General features: G+C 40.8%; 2 protein-coding genes across 4 annotated transcripts in view; one reads left to right on the top strand and one right to left on the bottom strand.

Moving 5' to 3' along the window:
• MISFA (mitochondrial sheath formation associated) overlaps positions 1-6332 on the top strand; it is a 14354-nt gene extending 8022 nt beyond the window's left edge. Inside the window, exons 2-4 of one of the 3 annotated variants that reach the window (XR_001023408.5) lie at positions 507-1362; positions 1794-3995; positions 4683-6332. Coding sequence is in view for 1 of the 3 variants with exons in the window: in XM_060403989.1 (XP_060259972.1) it covers positions 1294-1362; positions 1794-1886 (162 nt within the window). In the remaining 2 variants the exon portion in view is untranslated. Of the gene's footprint in view, positions 1-506 lie in introns of all 3 variants that reach the window. The other 2 variants (XM_060403989.1, XR_009597823.1) reach the window with 2 other exon arrangements.
• SPTY2D1 (SPT2 chromatin protein domain containing 1) lies at positions 6298-25497 on the bottom strand. Its single transcript, XM_004019457.4, has 6 exons — positions 25356-25497; positions 15914-16028; positions 13301-14830; positions 11560-11737; positions 10358-10435; positions 6298-9413 (listed from the first exon to the last, which is right to left on the bottom strand). The coding sequence occupies exons 1-6, from the start codon at positions 25413-25415 to the stop codon at positions 9320-9322; spliced, it is 2055 nt and encodes a 684-aa protein (XP_004019506.1). The 5' UTR covers positions 25416-25497; the 3' UTR covers positions 6298-9319.

The following is a 25497-nucleotide window of genomic DNA, read 5'->3' as shown; positions in this document are numbered from 1 at the left end:
TGGGGGGAGGAACCCACCATGTCAGTGCAGGGGTGGTCATTAAACTTGACAAAAAAGGAGATTTTGGTAACCTCTGAGAGAGCATCCAGTTAGTGGGGTTGGGGCAGAAGTCAAGGTGTGAAGTGTGGAAGCAAAGCATGGACTGGAAAGAAAGGCTTTATGAACCACTTGTTCAGGAAGTGTGGTCATAATAAGCAATTTAATAGACAGGACAGTTAAGAAGGGAGCCGTGGCATTAACGAGTTTTTTGTGAGAATAGGTAAAGAATGCTTGTGGCTTCTTGAAGGCCAAGAAAAGAGAACCAGTGGACAGGAACTGAACAAAAGTGTTAAAGAATGCTATAAAATGATGAGGAAGAGAGGTGGGAGGGGAAGGGTTGCCGGGACAGAAATAAAGACTTCTCATTTCCCTAGAATTCAGTTGTGTTTCATTCACAGTTGTCATTGACCTAGGAATGCACCTTTCCCAACCGCAGTCTTAGTCTAAAGAGCTCAACTTCCTAACAGACAACTGGGCCCTGATCTGGAGCATCACCTGTATGACCTAATGCAGATCACTTGGGACCATACAGAAAGCTGAGCTCTGAAGAATTGATGCTTTTGAACTGTGATGTTGGAGAAGACTCTTGAGAGTCCCTTGGATGCAAGGAGATCAAACCAGTCCATCCTAAAGGAGATCAGTCCTGAATATTTATTGGAAATACTGATACTGAAGCTGAAGCTGCAATACTTGGGCCACCTGATGCGGAGAGCCAACTCATTGGAAAAGAGCCTGATGCTGGGAAAAAATTGAAGGCAGGAGGAGAAGGGATGACAGAGGGTGAGATGGTCGGATGGCGTCACCGACTTGATGGACATGAGTCTGAGCAGGCTTCAGGAGTTGGTGATGGACAGGGAAGCCTGGAGTGCTGCAGTCCATGGGGTCACAAAGAGTCGGACACGACTGAGTGACTGAACTGACTAGGCTTTGTAGGCCTCAGTTTTCTCATTGGTAAAATGGGGTAAATAATAGTACCTACCTCATATTGTTGCCGTGAGATAACGCATTCAGAGAGCTTACATTGCCGCTCACTGCTCATCTGGGGGCAGTCTCTCTGACCTGTGGTCCAGTCCATGTCATCATGATGTCACAATGCCCTATTAGACTCCAACTTCTCCACTAGAGAGTTGTGGATGCTTTGGAGCTAAGGACCTCTACCAACTGAGGGTTTCATGAGCATATTCCTTTGTCAAGATCTTGGTGAATAGTCCTTCACTGTGCAATCGTGTCTTAGAAATTGTTTTACTTGTTATCATGATCGTGCTTGGCTGGATGCTTTTTGTTGGATTTGCATGTTACTTGGGCACATTTCCAGAGTTCGTGGTAAGTAATGACCTTGCCTGTTAATTCTTGGTAGTCAGTCTTGGCTCTGGCTCACCCTCCCAGCTGGGATTTCTGACCAAACAGGAAAGATGGTTGCGGTCTCACCACTAATAAGAGGTCAGAGTGTGGTGGGAACAAAGTTAGTTTCCCAGGCTACTTCCCATCCCATTGGGACATCTTTAAGCCTTTACCCCTCCCCTTGGTTACTTGATATCACATATTTCAAAGCATGATGGAATCTGTAAGGGCTCTGCTAGAGACATTGCCTGACTTCTGGATTTCAGGCCAAGTGGATCAGTGGTTGCTGGGAGGAAAGGGAATGTGGGTATTGGTGGACGTTTGAGCAGCCCTTCCAGTCACATACAGGGGCAGTTACCTACTGGGACAATGAATTAGGGCCAGCTCTGCCTTAAAGCTTCTTTTTGCCTCAGCCTCCAACTCTGAAGTGGAAAGAGAGGTGGGTTGTTCAGGAGAGCAAGACACACCTGAGGAGCCAGCCTTTGGATGAAGATCTGCAACTCTGAGCGATTGTGATGGTCTGTTGAGCTGGATTCCTCCCTTTCAAGACAACTTGATAGCACCCGGAAATGTCAATGGAAAGTTTACTTTCCTCTGGAAAATAAAATGAACTGTGAAACGGGAGAGAATTTGAGGAGCACTGCTGAGGACAGCAAGCCCTGGTTCAAAGATTTGTTAATAACTACACACCTTCTGGGCATTCTTTTCAATGACTGTTCCACCTATTATTTTTTCCATGCAGACTCTATAATAAATTACACCAGCATTTTTAATGCCCCTTTTGGCAGATTCTGAAACTTGAGTTAATGTAAATTTGAGTTCAGGTCCTAACTTTGCAACTTCCTGGCCATATGACCTTAGGAAAGTTTAATCTCTCTGAACCTCAGTTTCTTCATCCATATGATGGAGATACTCCAGTATCTTTCTGTTTTTGTGAGAATTACACTTGGAAATTCATCTGAAGCATTTAATGCAAAACTTGACAAGTTAGTAAATGCTAACTTTAAGTAGTAAATGCTAACTTAACAACTAGGCCAAATAATGAACTAGTCAACAGACTTACTGGTGACTATGACCTTACTTGCTTACCTAGGGCCACACCAACCCATTTGTGCAGGTGAAGCATAGATCTCTGGACTTAAGACCTCTCTCATTCATTCCACTTGGCCAGCCTGTCTATAGGAAACATTAGTATCAGTGTCTTTTTAGCAAACTATCTCCTGAGTTTCTTGAATCCCACCCCATTTCATTCAGACTGGTTTTTTCAAAGATGTTCCCATTGTTAAAGAAACTTAACTCTTAAGAGTCTTAATATTATATAATATGCAATTACAGGAGCAGGTTTTCTGGGAATCTTCTCCAGAAGGCATGGGTATCAAGCAAGTCCCAGCCCTAGATATCCTAGGAGCAGGGCATAACGGGGTTCTTTTTTTTTCGCCATGTGCTCCAGAATTTCTATGAAAGTATCAGCCCGACAGTCAGACCTGTGCAGGGTGGGGTTGCACGTGGAGTCACTGGGCACCTATTTAACTTGAACCACTGCCACGGAGAAGGCAATGGCACCCCACTCCAGTACTCTTGCCTGGAAAATCCCATGGATGGAGGAGCCTGGCGGGCTCCAGTCCATGGGGTCGCTAAGAGTCGGACAAGACTGAGCGACTTCACTTTCACTCTTCACTTTCATGCATTGGAGAAGGAAATGGCAACCCACTCCAGCGTTCTTGCCTGGAGAATCCCAGGAACAGGGGAACCTGGTGGGCTGCCGTCCATGGGGTTGCAGAGTCGGACACGACTGAAGTGACTTAGCAGCAGCAGCAGCTGCCACGGTGTGATCCTGACCAAACCATTAAAATTGTGTGTGCCTCAGTTTCTCCAGCTATGAAATAAGCAGAATAGCCCATCTTCCTCTTCCCTTCTCAGGAAAGTCAAGAGGAGGCTTTCCCTGCATGATGAGGGTTTAGCTGTATCATTTCTCAAAATGCAAGACTTTTCTTCTTTGAGTAGCCTAACAACAGTTATTCAAGTTATTTAAGTAATTGCTTATAGTGTGCATAGCCAGTGACTCCTCCCCATTAATCCATAGTGTGTTGTTTTGTTCACAGCAATGCCTTGTGCATCTGATTGCATAAAACAGGTAGTCAAACTTTTGGCAGGTGATGAGTTAATAAAGATAAGATCCCAGCTAGACCCTAAACACACAGTCACCAAAGAACAGGGCCCTCCTACTCAGAGTTCTTTAGCCCTAAAACACCTGACACCCTGGTCAACTGTCCCATACTTTCTGACTCTGACTGGTTGGTCCTCAAGGTCACAAGAGTTGATGTCACAATTGGTGTCTGAGCTCTGCCCCCCAGATAGCCATGACGAGCCACTTCAGGTCAAACTAGACCACGAAGCTCCCCAGCCAGGAGCTACCATGCTGGACCATCCACCATCTGGTCTTGAATGAAGACAGCCCAGTTTCCAGGGCTCGGAAGAGAACACCACACCTTCCAGAACCACCTGTTTCGCTCTGCACACACCACCAGCTGAGAAGCCCTGCAATGATTGTTGTCTTATGGATGCTTCTCATTGCAGGAACAATGTGGAAGGGATACAAATATCCCCCAGGAGGGGTAAGTGTGCCTTCAGCTTTGTTCTCTCTTCCTACTTTGAAAATGTATTCCCTGGGATACATGAACCAAGCACCAAAATCCAACTTTAAAAACACTTGCTTTATTTTAAAAAGTTACTCTAGCATACCTACTGCTATTGTTATTCAGTATCTATCTGTTTAGAGTTGAGAGAGTTCCCTGTGCCTCTCATGTGATCTTTTATACATCTTTCCCTGAATCTTTACTCATAAGTTCTTTAGTGTCTTTCCAAAAACAAAAACAAAAAACTGGAGATACTGAGGGTGAAGATATTTCAGGCCCAGAGTCAAAGCTGTCTGACAGGCATGACCTGTTCTCATACTTACGGAACACTTCATATGCTCTGCCTTCAATTTCCCTTCTTAAATTAGCCCACATCAGCAACCCAGGCTTAACTGTCCCTCGTCACATAAACACTGAGTTGTAAAACTGTCCTGTTGGCAGATGTCTTTCCTCTCTTCTGTTAGACCCTGGGTGTTTGTCTTTTCTCTACCACTTGTGTGCTCCCACACTGCTAAGTCCCAGTGGCAGCTGGGCTTGGAGGCATTAGGTGAGGCAGAATGGGACACGACTACCCCTGCCTGCCCTTGGGAAGGAGGGCAGTTCCCGCAGCCCCACACCCTAGCCAACACTAGTCAAGACCCACCTGACCTCCTTTTCTCCCCCTAGACCCCAGTGGAAATAAGCAAAGATGATCCTGGTGAAGTGATGCAGCTCTGAAGCTTTCCCACCCAGCTGTACAGCTCCTGATGGTGTCACATATAAAGTAATTGCACACTATTTTGTCACATTTTATGTAACAAGTTACCACACTTTTAAAGATTAATGAAGACTTGGTATTCTGTTAGCTCAAAACAGGGAGATGGGACAGCAGGGAGGTAGCTGGGGGAATGGGAGGGATTGGGTCCCCTGTTTAATAATCCATAAGACTGGCATTAAGACTAAGATCCTTAGTTCAATTTGTCCCCTATTCAGTACCCTTTAGGAAATTCTGTAGAGCTCTTTAGACCTGTTTCCCACATAATACCTTTCTCCTGGGTCCAAGGACCAGGGTCCAGGCAGGGGTGGAAAAAAGACTGCAGCAACTTTAAGCCTGTCCTCTGGGTGGGGCTATTTCTCTGTGGCCTTTTCACAGCTGTCATTAAGAACCCAAAGTTTACACCATATGGGGAAAGGGGATTTTAACATTGGGTGCTAGATACTATTCGGTATTTTAATCCTTGTAGTAACCTTCTTAGTGACTTTTTACAGTGGCAAAAATGAAGTTGGGAGGCTTAAATATATTACCAACCCATACAGTTCTGTGTAGCAGAGATTAAGATCCAGGCCCATGAAAAGAGCATGCCAAGGAAAAGAGCTAAGCAAGAGACTGGGTTTTCCAAGATCTTGACCACCTTGGTTCAAATGTCTTCCTCACCTGAAGAGCCCAGCAGTTGCCTTTTCTTTTAGCAGTGATCACTGCTGAGCCCGGCAGCATGGGTAGAAACAAAAGTTAACTGCCCAGCCCTCAACAGGATGCAGTTTTGAGTTCATGAGACCCAGAAAAGGTTCCCACTCTTGTGTATAAGACTCATGCTATTAATCTGGGTGTCTGAGCCCTAGGATATTCCTAATAAGCCCTCTAAAAGTGGTTTGAGCTTTCTGACCCTAAAAGAGAAGTACATCTTTTGGTTATATAGACAGCATTTTGTTAATGACTATAGTATATGTTTGCTAAAGTATTTTTAAGTGCCTCTATGCACTGAATGGCTTACCCTTTTTAATAGAACAAGTGAATTCAAAATTTATATGCAGGACTGGATACTCGTATCTTTTATACTTGTATGACCTAGAGTCAACACATTACACCGAGTGCATACAGTATCTGGCTGCATGGCTGCACCCACTTGCCTCATATATTCCTAAGGACTCATCTTCCCATTTAGCTCAGGCTCTTTTTATCACAGGGGATCGGAACTGCTCAATTTCTTGAAAAGAGGTGCTATATACCCAGTTCTTCTTCCCTTGTTCCCTGAGTGTATCTCCAAACTGTTCTCCTAACTTGTATGTCTGATACCAGAAAAGTTCTCTAAGCTGGTGGGGCGAGAGGGACGAGGTGTCAGTGGCAGGGGACTGAGCGGACAAGAATGGGTAAGGGAGAAGGAACAGAGGTGTGGAGGGGGGTGTGGGTGTAAGGAGGTAAATCCATCTCTAAGTCTGATGAGTCTGCTGGGGTTTCTAGCTGGAATAATATTCAGGGTGATGAAATAAGGAATATGAGTTTTGTTAAATAAATGCAAACCAGTGAAAATATCAATAAAATATTTTTAATGCCTACAATTTCTTTTATACATAATTGCAAAACTTTTATCTGTATATGCAAAAGTAGATTCTCTTGCAGGTCAACAGCACCAGAAAACAAGCTATGCTATGTAAATGTTTCTTTAAACTTGATTTGTCCATTATGTAAAAGACATGGATTTAATAACTTCAAAGAAATCTATATCCCACTCTTAACCATACACTAACACCTGAATATTTCATCACATCCACTCACAAAATAAATAGTAGTCTAATATATTCAGCACATTGAAAATAAAACAACCAGTCTCTATATATTTATTCTCTTTCCAAACATGTTTTGGTCTCCTGTTATATCTCAGAAGTGTATTAATAGCTGCTTTTAAATTATAAAATACAAAACAGTAATTTATTTCTTGGAGAAGATCTTAGGGATTACATTAAAAAATGAAATTTCGAGTTCCCATAGACTTTCTTGATAACAGTCTTTGAACCTTCTCACGGCACACATGTAAGGCTGCCCGTGACATGTGGTACCCTGGCCTCCAAATGGACATAATTGCATTTGTAGTTTAGAGAAAATACAAAGACAAGTTCTGAAAGTAGCTTTTAAAGAAAAAGTGCCCCCTGCTTTAACATAGCAATATCTAAAGCAAGTGGGACTGTGCAATCAGAGCTCTATTGAGTTTTATGAAAACTACTTTCCCTTCACATCGTGTTTGAGAATGCTGCATCCATGATCATGTAACATTATTACAATAGTGAAATAACATTACTACATTCATGACTTAACATTACCCAATAAAAGGCACATCTTCAAATATTAATAAAATCTGAAAATCAAAAGAGGATACATTAAAAATCAAGCACTTAATTTGTAAACCTTGATAAAATAACAGCCTATTCCAGTTTCTTTAAAGATTTGTGAGCTGTTTAAGAGTGGTCAGGAGTTACAGAACAAAATGGAAGACAGGATTTGGAACAAGGCCAAGATTTAAAGATTCAGAACCTTTTTTTTCATGAGCTACATACAGAAGTGCTCTTTTATAATGTTGATGTTGAAGAAAACTGAAATCAACGTCTGTCTCATAGCAGAATGCAACCCGAGTGATCACACGTAAGGATCTTTTCTACCAAGTTCTGTAAACTTTAGCTAGCATAATGGTGCCTTTCTGTACAAGTAACTGCACAATATCATTGAGTAAAGTGCTAGTAAGCTTTAAGCCACCAGAAATCTTTCAGCTATGACAAGCACTTGATTGTGATTACATATTTCAGTCTGAATATTAAAATGTATATATATTCAAGCAAACTTGTGAAGCGGAAAAAAAAATCACATAAGGGACAGCAAAGAAAATAATGTTCCAAACCTGTTTATTACATGGAATATCACACTACTCTTGAATCATTAAAAGTATTTGAGATAGGTGAGAGGCAGTCTACAGGCTTTTCTGCCACCAGTGTTTTAACAGTTATATGTGATCATTAATAGTGGTTATCTATAACACCCCATTGTAGAGAAAAAGCAAGCTCTATAGATAAAAAAGAATACACAAAAACAACTTTCAGATCTTTTGAAGAGTCAATCTTCTTGTAGGATAACCTCTCCTACTTCCTGATCCCCACTGACGGATGGCTTAGGACAGCCACAAGGTTTATTATAGAATTTTCTACAAGCTTACGTCCCATTGTCCCCAGTCCTCTACCCAAGAGTCAGGGACACATGCTCTCTGGCATCATCACACCTCATTTTCTATAGCTGACCTTCCTTGAGACTTGGCTTTGCTCCAGCCAGAACCTAGGTCAGCCTGATTGGAATTGCTTAGACTTGAGGCTTAAGAGATATAACAAGTCTACAGATACGACTTGAAGAAAGGTAAGAATGAAAACGTTCCACAGCCTAGTAAGCACAGTAACAGGGAACATCCTCTTCTACCTGGGATAAAATCTCTTCACAGTGCATAGTTTGAAATAAAAGTGCAACATGGGCAAAAAGAGAAAGTGGTGGCCTTGATACACATGAATTTAGTTTTTGGTTTTTTACCATTAATCACCAAAGAATTTAAGATAAAAATAGAGTCATTAACACAAAAAGGTAAAGGGCACCTTGAATTCCAAAATATCCTTACAATGGGCAGTGGAATGAGGCGGAGGGGAGCCTCACATGTCACTTCCTTACGTCTGAAACTATTACTCTTCCAAATCTAATGTTTGAATAAAATAAGTATTTTTTCAATATAAAAATGAAATTTTTAGATAAAAATCAAACAGCACAGTGACCTTGTCTATTTTACACCAACAAAACAGTAAATCTGAAAGTAAAATTTGGAAGAGAATATTCTTAAACAAAAATGGCATAACTTGTATTTTAACTTGGAAAATTCTGTTAATTGCCTAATCACCTAAGTTAGTGAATAAGAATGCTCAGCATCCAATCCATGAATAATGCAGAATACAATTTATTCTACTTTATACTTTCAAAGTCACAGAAATGACATCCATATAATTATAACACCTACTCTACATTTTCAAGTTCTCAATCCAAACATAGAGATTAGGACTGGTCACTTTATTGCTGGCAGCATTCCTGGAAGGCCAGGTTCCTCATCAAAAGACAAATTTGGGAGCCAGGCAGCGCTGTACTCACGCATCAGCAGAATTATGGAAGTAAAGGAGCAATCCTTTATTTTCCTTTTTAGAGTAGCAAAGGAATAATACAAGATTGGCTGAATTGTGAGCGGCCCCACATGAGAGTGCATAGCTCTTGAGGATCAAGGCTGGCTCCTGTGAATAGTTAGCTTCGTAAGAGCACTCACTGGGCATTATGTCATCTGCATTACGATTTCACCCTGCAAAGTATGTGAAAATACTTTATGCTCTAACGACAGCCTGCAGATAGATGACAGTATGCATTCCTTCTCCTTGAGTACCCAACTAGAATTCTAAAATGATAAGGGGCTTCTTCAGTCTGAAGGCAGGACTTCCTTGCAGCAGTCTTCAGAAGTTCACAAAAATAAAAGCAGCAGCTAACGCTTCTTCAGCTTTTTGGCCTTTCGACGTCTCATTTCTTCTTCTTCACGTCTCATTTCCTCTAAATCTTCTTGCATACCTAATCTTAAGCTGTCAGGGAAAAAAGCAGGTATTTGTCAATATACATGAAATTATCACGTTCTTTAAAAAGCAAGACTGAAATTTCAACTGGGAGCTTACATGGAATGCGCTGATGCACTAAAAAGGCCTCAAGGCTTTACCAGTGAAAACAAGACTAAGCAGGAATATTTTTTTTTACCAGGAGCCACTGCCTCAAGTTATAGTGGAAAAAAGACCTTACATACAACTCAACAGAAAACACCTGAATACTCCCATTACACTAATAAATATGAATCATCTCATCAGCTTTAAAAAATAAAGAACAAGAAACATTTATGCAATAAGTAAGATTGTATTCTTGTCTCTTCCCAACACTCTAGTTTGCTATTTTATCTAGTTAGAGGACAGAGGGCAAGAGGGAGAGAGAGGTTTAATATTTGAGTTGAGAATGAGGTGAATATTTCACCAACTTAACACTATAAACGAAGTAATCACTTGTTACCCCTACACAAGAAATGACTATTTGTTTGATAGCCAAACAGGAATCCAACATCAGGAATATAATATCCCTCATCAGGTCCTTGAGGTCAGTGGCAGTACAGGTCAGCAAGACTGAGATGTATCTCATGCAGACAGGGAATTAAGGATGCGAAGAGGAAAATAACAACACGCAACAGCGGGATCTGGGGAGCTCTAGCATTTACTGTGTGCCTACATGGGTGAGGTGCTGCACTGTGCAACATGCACGCGTGATCTGGATCCTCACAAAACCGCAGTGAGGAGAAACAGTACATTCCCAGCTTACAAATGGGAAAACAGATTTTAAAGGCGAATTTGTCTGAAGCCCACAGCAAGTAAGCAGGACTGGAATTTAAACTGAGTGGCCCAAAGCCCCAGCTCCCGAGGATGCATCTGAAGCAGGGAACAGGAATTTTTTAGGAATTTCCACGCATGTATAGCTTGTGCTTACTTACCTCTTCGCTTCTTCTTTCTGCTGCTCCTTCCAACTACTCTCCATGTAACGTAAGGCATAATCGCTTTCATCTTTGTATCTGGTAAGAAAAAATCGAAGTTGTTAGGAAAAAATAACCCAACTTCCTAAAAGAATTACATCTTCTTGTTTTTAAAACCAACATCTTTATAACTAAATCAAACATACATTTAGGATTACTCTTCCTTGTTTGCAGGGAGTAGGGTGGTCAGAGGTTGGGTAAAGGGGAGTTTCTGAAGTAAATTATATGAGCCCTTCTAATTTCTCGTATCTGTGACATCAGAGGAGAAAACAAGTGCTGACTAATTTACACATACAGTTGGCCCTCGAACAACATGGGGGTGAACTACAGGGGTCCTCTTAAACAAAGATTTCTTTTTCATGCTACAGTAGGGCACCATAATTGGTTGCATCTATACACATGGAACCGCAGAGAGGGAGGAATGTGTATACAGAGGAATCATACATACAGAGGGCTGACTCAATCACACGTGGATTTTCCCCAACCCTCACACTGTTGCGGGTCAACTGTATGTCACCTCATTTAATCCTCCCAAATGTCATCAGAAAAATAACTGACTCAAGTTTATCCAGCTAGTAAGCTATGAACTTTAAACCCTGATTTTTCCTCTCCATCAGTGCTTCTCAATCTTTAAGGCTGCTGCAAACCACTGGGGAACCTTATAAAGCTAGTCTGGATTTAGATCTAAGCTGGGGCCTTGCAAGCCTGCGTTTCTAACAAGTTCCCAAGTGATGTCAGTGCTGTTGGTTCCATGGTGCTCCTCAGGCACCACACTTCTGCAGAGCTTTTACACCAAAGAAAAGCAGGTGTCAGATCAGACTTTCAACATAGCTCTGTGGATGGTTTTCTGATTTCAAAGCCAATCTATTTCTACTATACCAAGCTGCTTCACTCTTATCAAATATACATCTTATAAGGACAACAGTTAAATAGGCCCTTATACAAGTAACTACATAATTTTGCAATAATTCTTAAATACCAAGCGCCAAAAAAGTAAATCTAAACAATCATTGAAGGATTCCTGATTAAGAATTGTATTCAATGCCTCTACTATTAATGTTTATTTTTCCCCCATAGAATGGATTATTCAAAATAAAAGTCTATATACACACACACATATATATTTATATATAAATATATATATAAATCTTCTTTATCCTTACTTTTTTCGGTCATAGCCAAAGATTTCTCGAATGTGCTTGGATATTTCTTCCTGAGGTTCTCCTTCATCTTCAATGAAGTCTTCCATTTCAGAGTCATATTCTTCTTCTTCATCATCTTCCTCCTCTTCATATTCTCGCTGCCTTTTGTAACCACTAGGAAAGGGAAGCCTTTGAGGACCTAAGAATAAAAAGGCCATTATTTATAAGAGTAGTAAAATTTAATAGTCCCAACAAAGTCCTATGCAAGCTGAGATACTAAGAACTTATTAAGATGGCAGCCTCAAAAACCAGAGCCAGCAGGCTGGCCCCCAGCCAGCTGAATTCACTACTCCAGTCCTCTCTGTTGCTTCATGGTACTCAACAAGGAATACAATTTCTGTCTGTCCCAAGGCTTACCAGAACTGTTACACTTTTCTAGCTTAGTAGTTTCTGTTCTTTTGGATTTAAAAGACTAGAAAAATTTCTTAAAAAGAAAAAAAAAGTTACAAATCACTGAAGGAACACAAATTTTAATCTTGCCAAAAAAAGACACCAAAGGTAACAGTCTATTTATGATCATAATTCCATTACAGTTTTTAAAAGTCAGTATGAAAGATTCTCAGAAATGGATCATTGTTCGAACTGAGCAAGTCTGACTAAAAGGAAAAACTTGCCACACCAACCTTATTTTTGTCATTTTGCAAAAGCCAGGCACTGATCAACAGACTAGTATCTGGGAACAGCTGCTTCCTAGCCCTTGACTACAGGCACTCTCTTTGCTGTTCTGCAGCTGTTTTTAATATGCGTGGCTCGTCTCCTTAGCTCAGAACTCCTTAACTTCAGGGCTTTGACGTTTTGGGTCAGCTGTTTGTTGGTTATGAGGAAGCTGTCCTGTACAATGAAGGGTGACAGCATCCATGGCCTCCATCAACTAGATGGCAGTAGCATCCCATCCCCACTTGTGTCAATCAAAAATGTCTCCAGATGTTGTCAAATGTTCACCGGGGATCAAAACTGTCCTTGGTTGAGAACCAATGTTTTGACAAAAGTAGGAAGTTTAACACATGGAATACCATCTTTTGTTTCTTTTTATATTCTCCATGGTGTCTAACAACTGCTTCAACAAATCCTTACTACCGTGTAGAAATGACGATCTAGCAGTTAATAGGTGCCAACAATGATCCCATACCTTGGGACAGTAGATCCCTAAAGGACTGGTAGCTAGGGCCACAATGAGGAACAGAAACACAGGGACAGTCTGGAATCATTCCTGGCATATCATGGGTGCTCAACAATATTTGATGGAATCAGTTATGCATCAAAAGGCTTCAAGCTTATAAATGCACTCCAGTCCCTGAAGAGAGGCACTTACAGTCTTCATGAAGAGGTAAAGATGAATTCATTCATTGAACCACAAAAGGCATATACAATATATGCTTATCCTATCAAACCACAAAAGGCATATACAATATACACTTATCCTCTCATATAAATTCCATAGCTAAGCTTATTGCACTTGGAGACATTACAGAGGTGAACAAACAGGGCCCCAGATAAGTCTCTTTCTAAAGACTTTTCCAAGCCATAGTTATTAAAGGAACTCTCTGGCATAGGGCAGACAAAACATCAGGATTCTATCAACACAAGAATACACTGAAAAGCACATAGAAGAGCTCACAGCATCTTTGGTTCTATAAAACAAAGCATTCTTCCCAATTTCCTAGTGACAAATAAATACTTTTAGGATAAGGGGAAATCTTACCATGGGCAGATCTGTAGCCAGATAAGGATGGCTTCATTCCATTCATCTGTCCATTGCTGGGCCGGCTGATTATATTCTTGGAAGAAATTGTTTCTGAGACAACAGTGCATTTGGGCTTCAGAGGGGGACCTGAGGTATTAACTGTTCGCCCAGGTCCCAAGCTGCTCACTGGTCTACCGGGGCCTGAGCTGCTGACAGGTCGTCCAGCTGGAGCTGGGCCACTGACTGACCGGCCAGGGCCACTGATTGACCGCCCAGGGGGGCCTGAGCCACTCACTGGTCGTCGGAGGTCATGTGGACTGCTTACAGGCCGCCCAGGGCCCCCAGAGCTGCCCACGGGTCGCCCAGAACCACTGGAGCCACTGACAGGTCGCCCAGGGCCGCCTGAGCCGCTTGCAGGTCGACCAAGGCCACTTGTACCACTGACTGTCCGTCCTGAGGGACTGAAGTCACTGGCTGGCTTCCTGTTCCCACTGACTGATCGCTCGGGTCCTGAGTTGGAGCTGCCATTCTGGCGCTTGGGCACGGGGCCAGAACTAACCGTGGGCCGGGCAGTCCCTGTGCTAGGCCGCCCAGGGGCTGAGCTGGAGCTGCTGCCTGGCGGCCTGACACCTGGACTCTTGGCCTTATTGTGTGGGGTGGCCATGGGTCCAGGCCTGGAATGGCTAGGATGGGGAGGAGATTTTTTGGCTTTGTGCTCGGTAGCTGATTTCTGAGGCCCTTTAGCAGAAGTCTTTGGGACACTTGGTGAATAGGTGCTGGGGTGGGGCTTTCCAGCCCCATTAAAAACAGGTCTATCACGGCCCTCATGAAGCGACGGTTGGGAGCAACTGCCAGGGGCTACTTTGGTCCTCTCCCCTGGCACGGATTTGGACGAAGACAAATGCAAGCGTTTCTCATCAGCTGGGCTGGGTCTGGGTTTCTTCTCAGGATGAGGAAGGACAGTACCCTTGCAAGGAGGATGCGTGTCTCCAGAGCCTCTGCTAAGCTTTGTGCCCACACCTTCTTTCTGAGAGGGTGCTCTTCTGGTTGGCGGCAGTCTTGCATCTGTCTCAGGTGTCCTTTTCCTCCGCTTTCGTTCAAGGAATTCTCGCTCCCTAAGTTCTTCTGCAGTCATAGGCCGCTCTTCCGTCTTCTTCACGACCTTTATCTCCACTGGCTCGTACTGCTTCTTCTCAGCCAGCCTGAGTAGATCACTGAAGTTCATGACTGGTGGGGCACTTTTAAGGGGGACCTTTGGTTTGCTTTCAACTTTGGGAGGTTCTTGTTCTTCCTCGTACTCCTGCTCTGACTCTGCTTGATTGTATTCTAAGAATTCATCCTCTTCTTCCATCTCGTACTCTTGGTCTGCTCCCTGGCTAGTGTGACTTTGCATTGCCTGCCTCTTCTTTGACTTTTCCTCAACAGGAATCCCATTGTAACCGTGGAAATTATCCTTTGTCCTTTTGGCCATAGCTCTTGCTTTCTTGTCATGTTTTAGCTCAATTCGCTTTTTCACTAGTTCTTCTTTTCTCCTCTTCTCTTCTAAGGCTGAAAAAGACAAAACAACACATTATTCCAAGGTCTTGATAAAACTGTACGTTTATCTGAAATCAGTAGGTGGCCGAAACCAAGCAACATTCAAGCTACAGTTTGAAGAAATCTGAAAACTTCTAAGAATCAAATGAGGAAGTCATTCAAACAAGTATCAATGAGTCATCTTTACACAATGAGTGGATCACATATGGGTTTTTCTATATGACTAAGCAAGAGACAGTCTTGGCTTTTAGCTTCAAATACAGAAAATAGTTCATATTAAATAAATATACCAAGTTAAGAGAATACTAGTACCCACGTAATAGTTATTATGAATCAATGGATACTCAGACTTACTGAATCAGTTTCCTTGTCATTTGCATGAAGTAAAACTACTGCTTGAGTTTACTGGTTTTCAAAAACTATCCCTATCTTAACCTTTTAGATAGTACTCTCTATATTTAAAAAAATTAAAATACAAAGTAGGTAGAAACAGATTCAAAACTAAGGTTAAGAGGGAGTTTCCTGTGGTCTGGTGGTTAGGGCTCAGCACTTTCACTGCTGTGGTCCCAGGTTTAATTCCCGGTTGGGAAACTAAGATCCCACAGGCTGTACAGTACAGGCAAAAAAAAAAAAAAAAAAAAGGAAAAAACCCACAAAAATAAACAAACAAAAAACAACAATAGTGGAAAGGAATATTTTTTAAATGTCTATATGTGTATAATATAACTGAGTCACTTTGCTGTACAGCAGAGATTGATACAACATTGTAAATCAACGACACATCAATTAAAAGTACAAAGGAAAAAAAAGAACCAAGGTAAAAGAATGGAATTCTTACTGGAGTTGCTAATATGATCAATTAGAAGATATGGTCACGATTCTCAACAGGCTTTTAATTTAAGAGGAAATAAAAGATAATATCTATACAAATGACCAACATAAGAACATATGTAATACTACAAGTACAGCTGACTCAGATACATACACAACAAATCCATTAGCCGCTTACGATATTACAAGCATCCCATGGTTAGTTACAAGCCAGTTGTGAAGACAGAAGACTTTAGAACTGAGAATAAGGCTATAGATTCATACCTTTTCGTCTGAGCTCCTCTTCTTTCCTTCTGAGAAAAGCCTGGACAGCTGCTGACTGGACACCCTTAACTTTTGGGTCTTTTTTGGGAGGTCCCACTGCCAAACTGTATCTTTTCTGAAAATAAAAACAGAGTAAAAGTTACACACAATTAACTCTGAAACAATAGAGAGGTCTAAATGTTGACTAAAAAACCTATTCTGAGTAATTAAAAGACCACATAACCCTCATGAAAGCTCAGCTATAAAATTTCAGACTAAAAATGATTATATATGCCTGTTTCCAGGTGTAGAGTCTCTTCAAACATCTTCAACAATATATAAATGAACAACTCACAGAAACATCATTTTCAAGCTATTTTCCCAAAAAGGTACCTGGACTGGGGGAATTGAAAAAAATCACCACTAAAACAGACTGTTCTAGAATTCTGATTTAAAAGAGTATCCTTTTTCAGAACTTTCCAAGTCTACGGTAGAAAAACCTATCACAACTGTTTTCCTCCTGAGTACCCAACTCATGGTTTTCAGCTACTACACTGGTTATCTTGCCTACAATATTAAATATTGAGATCCTACTGTGATCTCGGGCAAAGGAGATGGCAAACCATAGCTAAAAGGCATTTCAAAGAAACTGAAGCTTCAAGAAGGGTCCAAGTCTCTGTAACCTTTAAGTGCAGCTCTATGTTCATTAAATATTAATTCTCCACACAAATCCTTTCAGACAAGTTTCCAGATCACCCAAAAGGTACTAACATCATCTTGGAACAGATGGTATTTCTCTGATCTTTGATTTTTATGCAATTGCACTGGGAAATGACTAAAACTAGAATAACGCTAATTTAAACCATAAAAGGAAAAATATTTTCATTTTATAATTATCATTAGAAAAGTATAATTAAACAGAGCTAATAACTCAGACCAGGATGATTAATCTCTAGGACCATTTCACATTAAACTTACAGGCTAGGAAATAAGAATTTTTTAATGCCCTTCTTTCATCTTAGGCAGATGACATTCTTATCCACTCAACCTTGCTGCTGTGCTGGTTTAAAAAGAAACGTTAACCTATAAGAATAAATTGAGCTACTAAGGAACCAAAAAAGTGACTCCCAAAATGTGTATCAAATTCCTGGAGGAAAGCCAAAGGACTCCTGCTTACTATACAGCTGCCAAACAGAAGGCATCTTGAAACAGGCTGGAAGTTCCAGCTAAGTTAGTCTACCCATGAAGCAGCTGGCCAAGAAAGCAGGCCCTAATCCAACCTGAAAATCCTGCGTGATGGCAATGCTTGAGACCTGACACGTCCCTCACACAGAGAAATCCCAAGAGAGCATCCAGATTCCTTTCCCAGTCGCCTTGGCTGCCACAGTGAAATTCTTTAACAAGTCCCTATCTTTGTAAATTCAGTTGCAGGCCCTTTCCATAGTGGATTGGGGCCCAAGGTTTAAAGGAGAAAAGGAGAGGGAAAGAAAGATAGGAGAAAGAGAATACTGCTTACCTAATTATATAGACATAAAATCTGTCGTGGTTACAAGAACCTCAAACATCGGCCTTATTCATAGGAAACGCACATTTTCTTAACAGAAGGGCTACTGTGAAGATGATTCAAGTTGCATAAGACACAAACTCATAAGCAGAGGCACGCACTCACATCAGGTAGATATATGAGAAGGGTGCATTTGTGCTGCCAAGCTCCAAATATTTCCCTCCCTGCCAACTATACAGCCCAGATTCATCTGCCAAATCGAAGCTTAATATAGGGGTCCCCTACCCCAAAATACCAATCTTAATGTTAGTTACTTAAAATAGGATTAGTTTGTTATCTAGGTATTGCAACAGCAAATGAGCACTTCCTAATTTGATTTCAGGGTCGATATCTTTCCCCTAACCTGGCACTTAAATAGGTAGGTAGTGGGTTATGTATTTTTGATTAGAGACACCAAAAGAGAAAAATAGTGCCAATGGGATATAGTTTAATACTGTGTTTAGTAAGCTTCAGCCACTCCCATATCACTGTCATGATTTTGCCCTTTTAGTATGCCAACTGTATTATTATTTACTAATTTTAAGAAAATATGTAGATTGAACACCATGACTTATTATTGCACCTTTACCTCAAGCAATAATACTCATGAAATGACAGGTCTGAAAGGCTAGTTCTATTTTCCCAAATTCTATCAAAATATAATTTAAAAATATGCATCTATGAGAATAAAAAGTACTTATGAGTCACCTAAAATCATGGTGACAGCCAGAGCTATGTGTACCGCACTTTGGGAAACACCGAGGAACATAAACCCCAGAAAGGTGGAACGCAAGAAAGCAGCAAGGGAGGGGGTTCAGGAACTTGGATTCACTCAGAAGAGAATCCCAAAGAGTCACTTAGCTTTCTTCCAAGTATACACCTATTTTCATCAATTCACATGCCAATTTCAAATTCAGCTTTGTTTAAAAAAAGACCTCCAATCCTTAAGGACACTTACTAAGCTGGGCTCACATTGAATTCAACAATTTTGCTGTCCTTGTCCTGTCCCTACGATGGAGAAGGAATTCAATAAATCTATAAAATGTCTTATTTTGTGGGTCTGCTGGGAAACAATTTAAGTAGGACAAGGTCCTACTTGATGAGGCTTGATCTTATTTACTGACTTGAGCTGAGTCATAATTAATAGTTTCTTACATCCTCTGTAGCTCGATGCACTCAAAGGCAGATACCAGGAGAATATTAAAATATTCTCTTAGGCAAAATTTAGATCAAAATGTAGACATTTGGGGCAGGAAAAAAAAGGGGGGCTAAGCCTCCAGAGACAGTGATCTTTTTTAAAACATTTTCAATGAGATACAATTCACAAACCATAAAATCCACCCATTTAGTGTGTACTAGTATATTCCCAGAGTTGTACAACCATCACCACTATTTCCAGAGCATTTTCACCTTCCCCAAAAGAAATCCCTTACCCTTCAGCAGTCGTTCCCCATTCCCCTCACTATGGCCCTGGCAGCCATTAATCTTTCTGCTTCTGTGGATTTGCCAGTTCTGGACACTTCATATAAATGAAATCATGCATCCAGTGTACACACATAGTGATTGATAATGCATCATAAAATAAAGTCTAGAAGCCACAGATACTGTATCAGTTCAGTTCAGGTGCTCAGTCGTGTCCAACTCTTCGCAACCCCATGAATCGCAGCATGCCAGGCCTCCCTGTTCATATAGGTTAGTGAGTATTCAAAGTATCTAAGATTTTCCAATTGAAAAAACTTTTTTTTCTCTATCTGCTCCAGAATTTCTATGAGAAACTCTAACCCATCAGACTTTACTGGACACTGAGAAGTGTCATCACAAAATATGTTACTACCCAAGGCTTTATTAGGCTGGAGTAGAGAGTCGGACGGAGAAGGCAATGGCACCCCACTCCAGTACTCCTGCCTGGAAAATCCCATGGATAGAGGAGCCTGGTAGGCTGCAGTCCATGGGGTCGCGAAGAGTCAGACACAACTGAGCAACTTCACTTTCACTTCTCACTTTCATGCATTGGAGAAGGAAATGGCAACCCACTCCAATGTTCTTGCCTGGAGAATCCCAGGGATGGGGGAGCCTGGTGGGCTGCCGTCTATGGGGTCGCACAGAGTCGGACACGACTGAAGCAACGCAGCAGCAGCAGCAGCGAGACAGATTCAGGTTTTATAGATGGCAAACCTTATTCACATCCCATTCCTGATGGACTACAGTATTAACTCCAGCCTGAGTTTCCAGCCTGTCCTACAAATTTCAGACTTGCCAGTCCCCACAATTATGTGACCCAATTTCCTAAAACATATCCTACTGGTTCTGTCTTTGTGGAGAACCCTAACTGCTGCAGTGGTCTTTTGTATTAATATCTTACCACTTTCATTTAATGTTTTAAAGGTTCGTGTTGTAACATATGTCAGTACTTCACACCTTTTCTGGATGAATATTTCATTTTATGGCTTATACCACATTTATCTAATCATCAGTTAATGGATATGTAGATTGTTTCTGCTTTTTGGCTATTATGAATAAGGCTCTGTGAACATATGTATACAAAGTTTTCTGTGAACGAATGCTTTCCTTTCTCTTGGGTCTATCACTATAGACCTTCTTAACATTGAGCTGGCTAGACTTTTGAAACAGGGGTTGCAGTCAGACCCTGGTATTAGCAGATTTGCTGTAAGAGAACATTTTACTGGACAGTTTTCTTCCTCCTCATGGGGCGCCCAGCAGAGAACCATGTTTTTAAAAGAAAGCTTCAGGCTGGGATTACACTGTATGCCATTTAATTCGGCAGGAGAACTATTTGGCACTTTCTCCCACATCAGATGGTCACATTTAGCTCTAGCGGCAACACATCAAGATGTACCCATCAATTCTGAATCTGATTCAAGGCACCAGGCTGTTTCATTGTTTGAGCTTCATGAAAAGCAGCTGGACAAGAGTTTCTTTTATCCTAAGTGTATCCATTTTATTACACTGCAGGCCAACTCAGTCATTCTGCTGGGCCCCAGTGAATGATCCACAACAGTGAAACTTATGCCCTCTAAATGCAGTATCAGAGATTTTGCCAAGATTTGTAATTCTGAAGCCAAGAGACCTAGAAAACATTAAGTCACTTTAAACATATGTGTTCCTTGCACTGAAACCATACTGTCACAGTCTGATTAAGAAAATCAAGAGTTTTCAGTGTGGAAATACATGTTCACCAAATATGTTATTAATATATAGGAATCAACAGCAATTCCTTCTTGAAAGTTCTTCTTTACTCGAGAGATAATATATTGTTGTAAATGTAGAAAATAAATATTCTGATGATTTTATATAGAGATTTATCATTGGTTAGAAATCAGAGTTAGAAATATTCAAAGGATATATCCTTAACTTTAATGACTATACAACTTCTACAATCCTCTCAATACATCGTAGTCAAGGAATGAATGCAAGCCTGGAAAACCAGTGATATGCATTAGGCTTGCTTACCTGGGTGGCTAAGAGGGTGAAAATAAAAGCACCAAAAAGCATGCTATTCAAGACTGCTAAGAGGTCAAATATAAATTTTAGTATTACTGTTTATAAAACTATACTTGATTATAAAGTATAGTATCAGATAGATACCTCAGAGTCTCTAGTTCAACTTCATGTTAGAAATGGCCCCAAAAGGACAACTGTATATTTACTGGCTATCACTCATACCATTTGTAGCAAAGACTGAATTAGAATCTAGATCTCCTGACTCTGGGGCAAAAGTTTTCCTATTACAATGTGCCTCACTTCTAACTTAATCCCAACACTTTCATCTCTAGCTCTAACTTCATTCTACATGCCCCTCCTTAATGCCATCTGCTTCCTAGACAATGCCATTACTCCAAACAAGTCCATCACAGAACCTTCCCCCAATCTCAGACCCCATTTCTGTTAACCATGCTGGCACTCTCCCAAACAGCCTGTAAATCTCTATTCACCAGTTTTCAAACGCTGTTAGTTTAGCCTTTAAATTTCTCTCCCATCAGATTTTACTGTACAGAGAGAAGTGTCATCAAAAAACCAACGGGGTTACTGCCTAAGGCTCTATTAGGTTGGAGTTGGGGGTAGGGAACTAGATGGATTCAGGCTTCATAGATGACAACCTTCCTCATCACCCCATTTCCAATAGACTCTCCTCATTCAACACAGGGTCATGATTAAGGAAACTCTGGAGCCACTTTGCCTGGACTAGATTCTCTGCTCTGCCATTACTAGCCCTGCCACTCATTAGCTGTGTGACTTTGGAAACGTTTCTTCGTCTCCCTGAACCTCAGTTTCCTTATCTGTAAAACAACCTTCCTTATATGGTTACTATGATAATTAAACTAATTAATATATAGAAAGTGCTTAGAACAGTGCCTGGCACAAAGTAAGCATTATAAATGCTAATTGCTGTTGTTATTATCCTTACTATTCATAAAGAGATTGCCTAGGTAGGGATGGGAAAGAGAACAGAATCTCCGTGGGGCAATATTACAGATGGACAAAAAGCACATGAAAAGATGCTCAACAGCACTAATTATTAGAGAAATGCAAATCAAAACTACAATCAGGTATCACCTCATAGCAGGCAGAATGGCCATAATCAAAAAATCTATAAACAATAAATAGTGGAGAGGGTATGGAGAAAGGGGAACCCTGTTACACTGCTGATAAGAAAGTAAATTGGTACAAGCATTATGGAGAACAGTACGGAGGTTCCTTAAAAACCTAAATATAGAACTACCTACCATATGATCCAGCAATCCCACTCTTGGGCATACATCCACAGAAAACCATTATTCAAAAGATAACATGCAAAAAAAAGATACATGCACCCAGTGTTCACTGCAGGACTATTTACAACAGCCAAGATATATGGAAGCAACCTAAGTATCCACTGACAGAGAAGTGGATAAAGGAGGATTGGATACAATGGAATATTACTTAGCCATAGAAAGAATGAAATAATGCCATTTGCAGTAACATGGATGGACCTAGAGATTAGCATACTGAGTGAAGTCAAGACAGAGAAAGACAAATATATGATAAATGTGGAAAATCCACCTGCAATGCAGGAGACCCAGGTTCAATCTATAGGTCAGGAATATCCCCCTGGAGAAGGGAATAACAACCCACTCCAATATTTTTGTCTGGAGAACCTCATGAAAAGAGGAGCCTGGAAGGCTACAGTCCATGGGGTCACAAAAAGTCGAGCATGAAAGTGACTAAGCATGCATACATAGCAGAGGGAACTCTACTCAGTACTCTGTAATGACCTATATGGGAAAATAATCTAAAAAAGAGTGTATATATGTATATGGAAAACTGACTCATTTTACTGTTCACCTCAAGGGTCCACAGACCCCCAAATCCTTATATGTCTAATACCATATGAAGGCTTCCTCTTTACTTTTTGATTTCAGGGTCACACCACAGTTACAGTATCTTGCCCGGGATAGTTTTCAGTCTGACTGTGAGAAAAACCATGTATCTTGCTTTGTGCACCACAAGGCATCAATTATAGTTACTTGAAACTTGCTTTTGCTAGAGGAACTCAGTGAGAAAAATATTAAGGGTAAAGTTACCAAAAATATCTTTTCCCCTTTATATATAAACAAAGCTAATAACAGTGACTGGTTACATCACCTTGATCAGCTGTGGGGTTTTTTTGTATTCAGTTTTCCACTGGGAAAAGGCATGATGCAATCCTCCTTTGGTTTTAACCAAAATCTTTTACAGATAACTATTTCTCTTAAAAAGAAACAATATGAACGAAAGCCGTCCCAAATGGGAACCGTTCACTGCTTTTCAAGTCAGATATAGTAGACATTTCTTTAAATAAAGGGTTCAAAGTGGCTGTACAGGTGTTTCAGATTTTAGCCTCCTTTGGATTTTAGTCTAATAAACGCCAGTTTATTTCCTTTCTGTAACAAAGTTGTGACAAAGGAACTTGATGACTGAAATTGAAAGTCAACTATGGTACGATCCAAATGGAAGGTGGGGACAAAGATGGCTAAAAGAGAAATACAAACCAAGCCCTTAGAGAAGGATGGATAACTCAGTATTTGTGAAGCAGGGTGTGTCTGCGTGGTGTGTGTGTGGTGTGTGTATACTGTAATGCTGTTTGACTTGGATGTTGGTTTATAAGGATACTTGCTTTGTAGTACTCTCCCACTGTGCAAAATGTTAGATTTCAGAACTCATAGTGTGAGCTAAAAGGTTTCACTTGGAGCTGATAAAGAAAATAACTTAAAATAATCAGATGACTTAAGATCATGGATGAAATTTAATACAATCTTGCTCTATTCCTCAATAATTTCTTTTGTGTTTTACTCTCATCTGAAGTAAAAAGATAAGGATTATAGTACTGATAAATACATGAAACCTCCAGGCTTACTAGCTTTTGGGATGAGTGGGAGGGAAAAACATACTTTCATGAAGTATATGCCTATAATCATCTATTAAATTTTAAATGACCTCACCAATTTACCCATTTTCCTTTTGCTTCCAATCTTTGTTATTCCAATCATAGATCAATAATGTATATATTCCAAAATACAGACATAATTTGAAATTTCCCACTCTAGAAATATGTACTTCTCTGTCAGCAATTTGGTTTTTAGAATAAGAAACAACTAACTTGGTACTGGTTCTTTCACAAGATAGTCCTGGGCCTCAGGGTAAGTATTATTTTTCTTTGATCTCCACTGAAATTGAGGAGGATGTAGAAAGAAATATGGACCCAATTATGCAAAGATAAATGTTACTAGATCCAATATTGACTTGCCTAAGAAATTTACAGAGGCAGAAAATAATTCTGTCTTTCAAGGTTTCATAACTTCAAGATCATTCAGAGTATTTGAGATGGGATGTGAATACATATAATAAACTGATCAATGTCGGTTTTATTTACCAGTTATTTTTACATCAGTATCTTCAAATGAGTAAAAGAATGAGCACAGGAGAGGAAAAAAAAATACTGCAAATATACAAAAATCTAAGAAATGCAGAACACATCATGAGAGCTTAATAAGATCTAGTTGAACTGACTTAAAAAGAGCGCCGTTTGAGCTCCACACCTCGTCGCTCAAACCGCAGGTATCACAATGCAATTCATCGGTTTACAGCTGGGGCTGTGGTACCATCTGAGGATCCTGAAATGATTAGTTTATGCAAAACAGCTACACCTTCGCAAACCAGGCCCTCACCACCACTACCCATTACTAAAGTCTTACACCGCTCAGCGAATTAGCAAACCTCATAGGGTAAATGGGACCTAGATTTCAAACAACATATCTGGAAGACCACAGGTAAACGGAAGCTCAAACTATTTCTCCCTTTCTGTTGGCCAAAATTTCGTGGAATCCACTCACACTCCCTTCCTAGGGAGGTGATAATTCAATCACCTGGTTGGCTGAGTGGGTTGGGAACACAAGTCAAAAAACTTGTTCGGGAAATCACAAAACGTTTAACCCAAAGATCAGCGGAAAATCAGCTCAAAAACTATCAGGCCAAGCCCCTAATACTCCTGAACTCCCCAATCTCTGGGTTGAAGTTTATGCCGAAGCTAGAAACTACGAGCATTAGATTCCACTACGTGCCAGGCACGGCTCTACTCACCAACTTTCACGCAACTCTAAAATACCCTAAACGCAAAGTTCAAGTTGTAGGGGTAACTAAGCCGAAACAAACCAAATCTGCTCGTCAGCACTCTCCCGTTTGCTTATCTCAAGCCCCCAGTAACTTCACCCCCCTGTACCCAGAAGTACATGTCCAAAAGTTTAAAAAAAAAAAAAAAAAAACAACGGCGTCCAGATCTTTCTTCTCCTGGAGCGGATGTGCTGATTCCTGAAGTTCCAAGGACCACACACTCGGAACTTGAAGACCAGGATCTCCTACAGTCGCGCCCCGGCTGGTACTTACCGGCACGTTGTTGACACCCTGCGCTTTGGAAGCTATCAGGAGAATTTCCCTGAAGTCCATTCTGGTCGAGGAGGAGGACTGGGCCAGCCTCTCGCAGAGGAGGGAGAGGGCGCCTTACCGAGGCGACCAGCAACAGCCTAAT

The sequence above is a fragment of the Ovis aries genome, chromosome 21 (genome assembly GCF_016772045.2).
Source record: "Ovis aries strain OAR_USU_Benz2616 breed Rambouillet chromosome 21, ARS-UI_Ramb_v3.0, whole genome shotgun sequence".
In the NCBI taxonomy this organism is placed as follows: domain Eukaryota; kingdom Metazoa; phylum Chordata; class Mammalia; order Artiodactyla; family Bovidae; genus Ovis; species Ovis aries.
The sequence above is the reverse complement of the archived record's forward strand: the minus strand, read 5'-3'. Positions and strand labels throughout refer to the sequence as shown.

Coding starts and splice junctions, on each gene's coding strand:
- SPTY2D1 (XM_004019457.4), bottom strand. CDS start 25,415: ATGGACTTCAGGGAAATTCTCCTGATAGCTTCCAAAGCGCAGGGTGTC. Junction 16,029..25,355: donor AGGGTGTCAACAACGTGCCG/GTAAGTACCAGC, acceptor TTTTATTTTCAG/AAAAGATACAGTTTGGCAGT. Junction 14,831..15,913: donor AGAGGAGCTCAGACGAAAAG/GTATGAATCTAT, acceptor TGTCTTTTTCAG/CCTTAGAAGAGAAGAGGAGA.